This window comes from Contarinia nasturtii, unplaced genomic scaffold (assembly GCF_009176525.2).
Source record: "Contarinia nasturtii isolate CC-2019 unplaced genomic scaffold, AAFC_CNas_1.1 Cnas_scaffold_1485, whole genome shotgun sequence".
NCBI lineage: Eukaryota > Metazoa > Arthropoda > Insecta > Diptera > Cecidomyiidae > Contarinia > Contarinia nasturtii.
The window spans coordinates 1-10,787 of record NW_022198821.1 but is presented as its reverse complement, the minus strand read 5'-3'; the positions used below and the strand labels follow the sequence as shown (position 1 = coordinate 10,787).

General features: G+C 34.2%; 2 protein-coding genes across 4 annotated transcripts; both read left to right on the top strand.

The window, feature by feature from the left end:
- The first annotated feature begins 538 nt into the window (after positions 1–538).
- LOC116346244 (serine protease Hayan-like) lies at positions 539–5,526 on the top strand. Of its 3 annotated transcripts, XM_031776183.1 has the most exons (12): positions 539–571; positions 1,192–1,314; positions 1,580–1,689; positions 1,761–1,932; positions 2,017–2,108; positions 2,171–2,305; positions 2,592–2,823; positions 3,085–3,513; positions 4,046–4,120; positions 4,201–4,263; positions 4,394–4,565; positions 5,499–5,526. In XM_031776183.1, the coding sequence occupies exons 2-11, from the start codon at positions 1,251–1,253 to the stop codon at positions 4,537–4,539; spliced, it is 1,518 nt and encodes a 505-aa protein (XP_031632043.1). In that variant the 5' UTR covers positions 539–571; positions 1,192–1,250; the 3' UTR covers positions 4,540–4,565; positions 5,499–5,526. The 3 variants fall into 3 exon arrangements, with proteins under 3 accessions (XP_031632043.1, XP_031632041.1, XP_031632042.1); XM_031776181.1 differs by lacking the exon at positions 5,499–5,526 and having other exon boundaries at positions 4,394–4,930; XM_031776182.1 differs by lacking the exons at positions 539–571; positions 5,499–5,526 and having other exon boundaries at positions 1,159–1,314; positions 4,394–4,930.
- Positions 5,527–6,252: 726 nt separating this feature from the next.
- LOC116346245 (pikachurin-like) lies at positions 6,253–10,776 on the top strand (the record flags this gene model as incomplete). Its single annotated transcript, XM_031776184.1, has 10 exons — positions 6,253–6,304; positions 6,350–6,597; positions 6,858–6,935; positions 7,001–7,598; positions 7,676–7,817; positions 7,902–7,975; positions 9,561–9,811; positions 9,912–9,992; positions 10,067–10,694; positions 10,759–10,776. Coding segments are annotated over exons 1-10 (2,170 nt in total), but the record flags the coding sequence as incomplete, so codon positions are not given.
- Between the last annotated feature and the right edge of the window lie 11 nt (positions 10,777–10,787).

Here is a 10,787-nt window from a genome sequence, read left to right as displayed (position 1 = left end):
TATAATTTATCTCTCTTTTACTTCATTATGGAACAGCTTTTGGTGATAAGAATAAAAACTTAAATATGTAATCAATTTTCTTTTATTTTTCGTTTCAATATTTTGTGCTTCCATTCGTCGAATTTTAACTAAATTTGCTCATTTCATTTTTGTTGTGCTTGTAATATCAAATTATTCAAAGTTTGAATATATAATCGCACAAATTACTATCTTGAATTCAAAATCAAAATTGGATCATTATAAAAAAATGTGTCGCTTTTTTGCCAGTTCTTCGAATTGACAGCAAATTTTGCTGAGCAAAAAAAAATCTCAATTTGGAGCAAAAAATGTTTTGGAAAAACCCGGCTATTTCTGTAAAAACCCACACTGTTTATATTGAACATAGAACATGAAAAGACATAATGTCACAATGATTGTCTCGTTTTTTAATCATGTTTTTTGCGATAGTTTGCTTTACTTCCAGTCTTGAATACGGTGCTCGGTCCACAAAGTATTGTAGTTGTCGCTCAATCTCTGAGCTGTTTAACAAGTAATTCATTTAATTTCTCGAAAAGTTTAAGGATTTTAGTTGGTAAGTGAAGTGTGTTCGTAAAGTGCACAAAGAAATGATTTTTTTTAAAATATAATTCATGTATCGGCATGTAAAGATAGAGGTTTCAAATAAAACGCATGTATGAGTGGGAAAATTTCGTTTTCAATTTTGGTTAATTCATTTGTTATTATCTCGGCTCCGATTTTACACAAATTACTTTGAAGGTTTGCTAGAGTAAATTGGAAAGAACGAAAATAAATATAAAATGATCGTACAATAATATTTTTTTTAAAAAATTGGTATTTCCCAGCTGAATGATAATTTCGTCATTTATTTTGCACATTTTGTTGTTGCCTTTAAATGACAGGATCTCTTATACGCAATACAATTTAAAATTCACAAACAAGTATTATCAACCATCACATAAGCACTTTTGCTACAACATAAATTTCAAAAGCACACATTTCTCAGCAGATCAATATCAAGGGCCATTCGCCCATTTAATTCAATGCTATGATTATCAGACTTGCTACTAATATATTCAAATACAGAAATGATAATTGGTGTGAAATGAAATTCAAATAACCAGTTCAATTTCTTCTTAATTCGTCTGTGTTCGATGCGAAAGTTGAGGCTAAAAGTGTTTTTTCTCATTTCAGTTTAGTTTTTGTTTCGTCGTTGTAAAAATTGAAACCAATTGAATTACGTGTCAATTTAAATGATGAAGTCACTGATCGTGTTCATTCTATGTTTTGGTGCTGTTTTGATCAATTGCGCTACAGGTATTTTTCATTCAAAGAGACTTTTATATTAAATTTTTTTACATAAGGCGGCTCTTGAGGGTAATTAATGGAAATTTCTTTTTATAAAATCAATGTAATAATTTTTCCCAAAATGTTTCCATGGGTTTATTTTAAAAATTGTAACAGTCTTCCCGTCATATCATTCCAAACGACATTTTTGTCTCAATGATAACTCTCTGCTCGATATGAATAAAAAAAAATACTTTTAAATGTGCTTTCTATTGAATTTTGATTGAAATTACAGTTCAAAATGAGAGTTCGGCACCACCAACCATTTCTATTGTGATCCCTTTCTCTTTTAAAATTGGAGAAACTGTAAGACTACCATGTAATGCATACCATCATACAAAAAACGTAAGAATATTGATGACGATATATTGAGAAAGATGGATTATGTTAATTAATCATTGATCCTCTATTATCAGACTTCAATCGCCGTTGTCTGGCATAAGTTGGATGGATCTCTTCCGGATCGAGCAAACCAATCGGACGGTGTTCTTACAATCAACGATGTTCAGCTTGTTGATAGCGGTGTTTATGTTTGTCAAACACAATCTGAACCACATTATGAGCAACGCGTGGCAATAACTGTAGAAGGTAAACATTTATTATTATTCATTTCAATGCACAGAGCTAAAAACCATTAAAATATGATAAAAAAATTCACATGTACGAGATTAGCATCTAGTGAAATGATCAGAAATGAAGCTACCGGCTCATTAGATGACCGTATTTTTTTGGGTGATAAGGTTGAGGGCGAATTCCCTTGGATGGTATGGTTAATATTTAATTCATTATTCAGCCTTACAATATATTGATTTGCTTTCGTGAAAAGGTTGCTTTAGCTTACGTTGATGGTGACAGAATAAGCTTTAAATGTGGAGGCACCATAATATCAGAGTTCTATGTTTTGACAGCAGCACACTGCGCGACCGAGCAAGATCAACCGATTTTCGCACGATTAGGAAAGGTAGGGGACTGGGATCATGCACTTGATTCAATATATATATTTTTCCAGACAATATATTGAACTAACTGGTCAGTTGAGCTGACAGTACGTTAGCCAGCTAAATGGATCAAAACAATAGAAGCTATTGTTATAATGAACAATCACTTCTATTAAACCAAGAAAAGTGATTCATCATTAAAACAATAACGTCTATTGTTTTAGCCCATTTAGCTGGCTAACGTACTGTCAGCTCAACTGACCAGTCAATTCAATATATTGTCTGTATTTTTCTCATTTTTCCAATTAGCTGAAATTGAGAGATAAGGACACTAGTGGAGACACACACTATATAATGAGTATTACACGGCATCCAAATTATTCGAGTTTAACAAAAAAGCACGACATTGCTCTAATTCGACTTAGAACAAAGATTATACTCAACAATGTAATTAAAGCTGCAACGTTGCACAATGATACAGCTGATATAGCTTCTGACATAAACCTAACGGTGGCCGGCTGGGGCATCACTGATTTTAGGAGTAAGTTTTACGATAAAGCTATTAATAAAGTCTCCCAAGGTATAACGTAGCGCTACTATTGAAATGACACAGCGGCAAATGTCAACGGTAACTTTTTTCCACTACTCCTTCTTCTCTGCAAAAAAAGAGTCTTTCTGGGAGTAAGTTGTGTAAATTAATGAGTTACCGATGATGGCACCTTTACTAAACAATGCGAAAGGGGTTCTGATTTAAATTAATTTTTTTTAAATACTCTTTCTTTTAATATATTTTTAACTTTAGATATTTCGTCTCAATCAAACGATTTACTCAAAATTGAGATTTTTACAACGCCGTTAAATGAGTGCAACACTACCTATTTGAATCATAATTCAACAAAAGGATCACGGGAATTTCAATATGGCCTTAGTCCCGGGCAATATTGTGCAATGTCTCCAAATGGAACAAAGGATGGTTATAAGGATAGTTGTGATGGTGACAGCGGAGGGCCTCTTCTACTCATCTCCAATAATGTTACAAAGGAGGCCACACTTGTTGGAATTGTTAGTTTTGGTTATGGCTGTGGTTTGCCATTGCCAAGTATTTATACTCGTGTTGCCCATTATATCGATTGGATTACGCCAATTGTTTGGCCCAACGGTACAAGTGGTGCATGTGAAAAAAAGTGGCAATGCGATAACGGAAAATACATTGATGCAGAATTCCTTTGTGGTAAGTAGTAACCAAGTATTTGTGAATTTATATGCCCAAATCGGTGTAAGTTTCCATTGATGCAATTTATCGAATTTTAATAAAGAGTCTTACGGGAGTAAGACGAACTTTTCCGCACGGTGGTAGTTGCGTATTTTATTAAGAAAGTTCAAAATATCATTTGTTCGATTTTTCAAGCCATTGAAGTGGCGTAAAGTTCGAGACCAAAAAATATGTTCCAACCTTGGCAACGAAATATTCTTTAATTTAATAACAGAAGTACTCGAGAAAAGATTTTTCACACTTTCATGATGAACCCATTTGTACGACATTTGAAAGTATTCCATTTTCTAACAAAACACTATAAAAAATATGTCTGACGTTAATTTTGCCATAAAAATTATTTTTGAAACACTTTTCATAACTAAAATCACAAAAAATTTGGATCTTTGTATGGGAGCCATGTCTGTATTCTACCTAATGGCGTTAAACTTTGCACAGGGTATTTTTTTCACAAAAAAATAACACTCGGATATATATATTTTTTCTGCAGCCTCAGCACCTGCTTGTGGTAAAGATGAATGGCAATGCGATAACGGAAAATGTATTAATGCAGAATTCAAATGTGGTAAGTAGCTGCCATACATGAGTGAATTTATAAGCACAAATCAATGTAAAACAATTTAATCCAAAGGTGTTTTTTCCTAGATGGACTCTTGGATTGTATCGATTATTCAGACGAAACCAAAAAGAATTGTCCTTTGGAAAATAGTAAGTTTCCTTAATCATAAGAATGAATGTGTCGAACGGAGCGACAGCACCAAATGTACATTATGTGAATGTTTTTTATACATTTTTCGATCTTTTTTTGTAAATTTAAATGAATTCTTTGGTCTTTTAGTAAAAAAGTGTAAAGAAAGTGAAATAGAATGTGATAATAAATGCTATCCTTCGTCGATTCTCTGTAATGGAGCCCCCGAATGCCAGAACGGATTTGATGAAACCAATTGTCCCACTGATATCGATAACATCATAAATACAGAATGAAACTCATCGATATGTCGAGATTAAAGGTGCAGATAATGCTTTTGGTGATAAGAATAAAAACTTAAATATGTAGTAAACGATTTTCTTTAATTTTTCGTTTCAATATTTTGTGATTTCTATCGCCGCCGGTATGGGCGAAGAGTCATTGAAATTTCCCCAAGAAAATATAGAAATTTCCAGTTTCAAGACTGTATTTCAAAGATTCTTTGAAAAAGCACCAAAACACAAAAATACAAATACATTATAACAAAAGCAACCAGTAATCATCCAAGTAACCAATATGACTCTGACTCTGTAATGCTATATTTTAATTTAGCTTCATAAAAGAAATGTTTTTTAATATTAAATTCAAGTTATTATAAATCAGATCCATTTTTACACGTAATACTTTGCAGGGATTGTCGGATTTTGTTTTTCTCTTGTACTTTTTTATGTAAAAATCCACAAAAGCATCAAATTATGGCATTGAACAAAAAATGTCTCAGAGAAGAAGAACATCCGATAAGCCTAGTTAGATACTGTAATTAAAAAGAATGAATAAAAAATAATCAAAATATTCATTAGAAATTGTTATTTCCAAGCTGAATGATAATTTTGTCATTTACTTTGCACATTTTGTTGTTGCCTTTAAATGACAGGATCTCTTATACGCAATACAATTTAAAATTAACAAACAAGTATTATCAACGATCACATAAGCATTTGTGCTACTACATAAATTTCAAAAGCACACATTTCTCAGCAGATCAGTACATAGCAAGGCCATTCGCCCATTCGCCAATTCGCTGATATGCTACGATTATCAGAAACATTCTTGCTACTAATGTACTCAAATGAAGAAATGATAATAGGTCTGAATCAATGAAATAAAACTCAAATAATCAGTTCAGTTTCTTCTTAATTCGTCTGTGGTCGATCGGAAAGTTGGAGCTAAAATTGTTTTTTTTTTTTCATTTCAGTTTAGTTTTTGTTTCGTCGTTGTAAAAATTTAAACCAATTGAATTACGTGTCAATTCAAATGATGAAATTAATCATCGTGTTTATTCTATGTTTTGGTGCTGTTTTGATCAATACAGGTATACTTCATTCACGAATACTATCATATTAAATTCAGAGATTCAGTTTTGAAGCCTACGTCTGCATGAAGAATGTAATTTTGGAAATTTTAGGCTTTTTTAACCATATTTTCAACGATACCTTGTCAATCAATGACAATCTGTTGCTTTAAATCGCTTTAAATATTCTGGAGAAAAAAATAAAAATAAATTTCTCAAATCAAACAAGTTGGTGCATTAATACATTTTAAATTTAACTCTTGAAATGATCGATAATAATTGAAAACGACTAAAAATTTACATTGCGTGTGGCTGATAGTTGGGTGTTTGAAAATTCTTAAAGAAGAGGAATTTACTATGTTTATTCGAATATGAATCATAATTACAGGTGCACAAGATATACGGCCGGGTTATGTTTTTCGTTTGCAAACCCTTGTAAATAGCGGGAGTAAGGCCAACATTCAAAAGCAGAATGAAAGCGGTGTGTCATTCAATGGCGACAATTTCGTTGAATTCCAAACATACCACCAAAGAGTATCAAAATTTAATTTCCGATTTAATGTGAGACCACGAAATAACCAAAATAGTGTACTTTTGTATGTAGCTCAATCAAGACGGATTGGAGATTTTGTAGCACTTATTATTAAGAATAGTCACTATGAATTCCGATTCAAAAGCGGTAAGTTTGGGTCCGAAAATTCGCCTTTTTTGTAAATAAATACCATTTCAAAGCAACGAAATTTTCACTTATTCAGGTATTTTTATGGACATCATTTGGTCAAAAGGAGTTGAAGTGAACAAGTGGACGTCAATTTCATGTGGATATGAAAATGGCGTTGGTTGTCTTAAAGTGGGAAATTTATCGCAAATTAGCCAATTAACAATTAACCTTATACACTATATGGTTTGGGACACGAATTTGTACATTGGCGGCTATGACTATCACATTACAATGAACAAGGAAGTAGGAGCTGACAGAGGTTTTGATGGATGCATTTCAGACGTAAGTAGCACTATCACATTGAAACTTTACTATTTTAAAATTGAAAAAAAGCGATAAAGGAGTTGGTGATTTTCCTTCATATGAAGTGAGTCTACTGTCAAACGTCAATATATTATCGAACCCTTCTATGAAATGTACAGTGGCGCCACTTTTTGGTACTAAGTAATTCCATAGAAGGGTTCGATAAAATATTGACATTTGACAGCAGACTCACTTTTTCACGAAGTTCTTTGAGCGACGAACTTTTCAAATATTTTCAGTTCGAAGTTTTATCTCAAAAGATTGATATGCGTAGTGCCATAAATAGTGCTAATATCCAGTACTGTGAAGAAACAGTTGTAAGTTTATTGATTTTTATTCCATTTATCTGAAATATTACTGACATTTTCAAAATGTTTAATAGCCTGAAGTGCCATCAAATCAGCCAGTTCAGGAACATGAATGTTCAGGCCGCAATTGTAAAGTTGTTTATGTTGATCCATGTTCAGTACAGAATCCATGTGAAAACAATGGCATTTGCGAGAATAATGGCAACACAAAGATTTGCCACTGCCCGATTCATTTCACTGGAGAATATTGTCAGCACAGTGCACCAGTCACATATTCAAGTCAATATACAGGAAACAGTTACATTGAATTGAATAAATCAACTATAGTAAAGAGTCCCGCCGAAGAATATATTTCATTGGTTGTCTCATTCTCGACCATGGAACCAAACGGATTATTGATTTGGTATGGACAACCCAATGGCGTTGCACATAATGGACAAGATTTCATCGCTTTAGCGGTTGTTGGTGGTTTCTTGGAAATCACATTCCTCTTTAGTGGCAATGAAAGAAGTGTCCAAATTCATACCCGTGTTGATGATGGAATGCGTCACAACGCTGTTTTATATCGAAATGGTAACAGTGCTAGCGTAATATTTGACAACAAAAGGATATTCCTTGAAACATTACAACCAACGAAAAGCTATCTTGATTTTTCCGGCAACATCTTTATTGGTAAGATGAAATGTCATTTTGAATTTCCGTGAACGATTAAATGTATTCGATAACTTAAAATTATTAACTTGAAACAGGTGGTGCGCTGAATATAGGAGAATTTACTGGAAATCGTTACGTGCATGGATTCAAAGGCTGCATTGTCGTTTACGATGAAAATGTTCCCTTAAACATGTCCAATAGCGATGTCAGTGGATATAATATCATCCCTTGCTCCGAGTAAGTTTAATTTTAAATGGTTAATCGATGATTTCAACTAAAATTATCTATATTTCTTATTGATGGTCAAATCGATGAAAATAGATCATGTTTAGAAAATTCAAGGCATTGTGTTGATGGCACTGTGTTGACAACTACATCTGCAACACCAACTAAAGGTAAGCTCCTAATACAATTAAAACGATTAGATAGATGCTTGTCTCTTTAAATCAGCACTGATTAAGTGTTATTACATAATTAATAGTTCCAGTTACAACGAAATGTTCACAAGTCACTTGCGGAACCGGACTTTGTCGAAACACCAATTTGGGGTTTGAATGTTTCTGTCCATTAAATAAAACCGGTGATCGATGCCAATACTCTGAAAACTTGGATAATAACAATTTGTCATTCAATGGTCGCAGTTTTATTTCATTCAAACTAGCGAATTCATTCGAAAATATTCAATTCTATGTGAGACCACGAAATAACCAAGATAGTATTCTTTTGTATGCGGCTCAATTTCATTATAATGGAGTGGGAAATTTCGTGGCGCTTATTATTAAAGATAGAAAGTACGAATTTAAATTAAGAACTGGTAAGTTGAATGAGCCTCGATCCCATATGAAACCTTAACGCTATGCGCGTCAAATCGACGTTATTCGACGCTATTCTATGTGTATATAGAATTGTACAATATATATATGTTTTACAGTGCCTGCGCCGTCTACTGTGATTGAGTCGCAATCAGAGTATCATGATTTGCTGCTGCTCAGCATATAGCTGAGAGCTGAGAAGTGCTGAACTCTTGCGGCTAACGCATACGAAACGGATGCACGCACACATGCATTCTCCCCGTTTAAACGGTTATAAAAAGTTGATTGGATGTTCAATTCAAAACTCAAAACTTAGTAACCAGTTGAGTTTGAAATTGTGTTGCGACCGACATATGAGAAGCTGCGAGAAAAACATCACGTCGCATCCCTCGTTATTTTGCTTACGTAAGTGAAAGCAAGAGATGAGATGCGACGTGCTGTTTTTGCTCTCAGTCTTTCATATATTCTGAAAGTGTACGTCTAACGCATACAAAACGATGCATATTCCCCTTTCACTTCGTATATTCGCTGGTATAGTGTGTTACCGTTGTACCGGCAATAGCGTCAACGGCAGAACATACGAAGCGAAAGGAGAATATGTATTGTGCATCCGTTTCGTATGCGTTAGCCGCACGAGTTCAGCATTTCTCAGCTCTCAGCTATATGCTGAGCAGCAGCAAATCATGATACTCTGGTCGCAATTCAATACACAAAACATAACAGGCAACGCGCGCACATAAACGGAGTTCGTGTGTTACTGTCACATCGAAATTATGCCCCATAAGAGACTGTATAAAATGCAAAACTGTAGCACTGCTAGCGCCACTACGGACAACTATGGAGCTCTAGTCCGTTGGTTGCAACTGAGCAAAAGTCTTTTCACTATTTGGCGGCAACTTAGTGTAGATTACATTGTAATCCGTCGTGGCGCTAGCAGTGTGACAGTTTGGGCATAATTTCGGTACGGTTACTGTGTATAAGGCCGCTTGCTTGCACAGCACTGTAAAACATAATGTACAATTCTATATACACATGGAATAGCGTCGAATAACGTCGATTTGACGCGCATAGCGTTGAGGTTTCATATGGGATCTATTTCATTTATTTTTTCGCACATCAAGTGTGGGAATGGTAAGATCTATTAACGTAATTTTTTTTACTTATTTAGACTTTGAACTAGTCACCATTTATTCAGAAGAAGAAGTTGATATAAACAAGTGGACATTAATTTCACTTGGATATGAAAACAGCGTTGGTTTCCTTAAAGTTGGCAATTCACAAAAAATCATCCGACATGCGATAAAACGCTTCAATAATATTCAATTGGGGAAGAATTTGTACATTGGCGGCTTCGACAATCGCATTACGTTGAATATGGAAGTAGGAGCTAACAGAGGCTTTGATGGTTGCATTTCAGAGGTAATTAGCACTATTACAAAGAAGCTTTATTGTTCGTCACTTGAAAGAGAACTTCAACTATTGCGATTAATTTGAAAATTAACTTTTTCAATATTTTCAGTTGGACATTTTTTATCAAAAGATTGACATGATCAATAGCATAAAGGATAGTGCTAATGTGCAAAATTGTGCATATAATGGTGTAAGTGATTGTTATTCAATTTAACCACAATATTATTTTTTATTCACAATTGACAAATTGAAAATGTTCAATAGCCTGAAGCGCCAGTACAATCGATTCCACAATTACATTCGGTTCCATCAGTACAATCGAGTACCGAGGTTTGCAGCCCTGGCTATTCTGGCTACAATTGCGACAAAATTATTGATCCATGTTTAGCATACGATTTATGTGAAAACAACGGCATTTGCGAGAGTAATGGTAACACAAGTATTTGCGATTGCCCAATTCATTTCACTGGAGAACATTGTCAGCACAGTGCACCAATCACATTTTCAAGCCAATATAGAGGCACTGGTTTCATTGAATTGAGGAGATCTGCTCAGCTGATAGCATACAGCCAAAATACAATGTCATTGGGTATCTCATTCTCGACCAAGGAACCGAACGGTTTATTGATGTGGATTGGACAAATCAAGGGCATTGCATACAATGGACAAGATTTCATCGCTTTAGCTGTTGTTAATGGTCTCCTGGAACTCACATTTCATTTGAGTGGCCAGACAAGTTTTGTTAGATCTGATACACGTGTCGATAATGGTGTATTTCATGTTGCAATTTTAGAACGTCGTAGTAATCGCTTCACTCTCAAACTTGACTACTTATCGTTTAATGGAGAAACAATTTACGGGAACCATAACTTACTTGGCAACATATTTATCGGTAAGAAAAACGATTTCTTGCGTTTATATGGCCAATTATTAATTTATTTGATAAATTTAAACAGGTGGTGCACCCGAAATAAGTAAATTCACC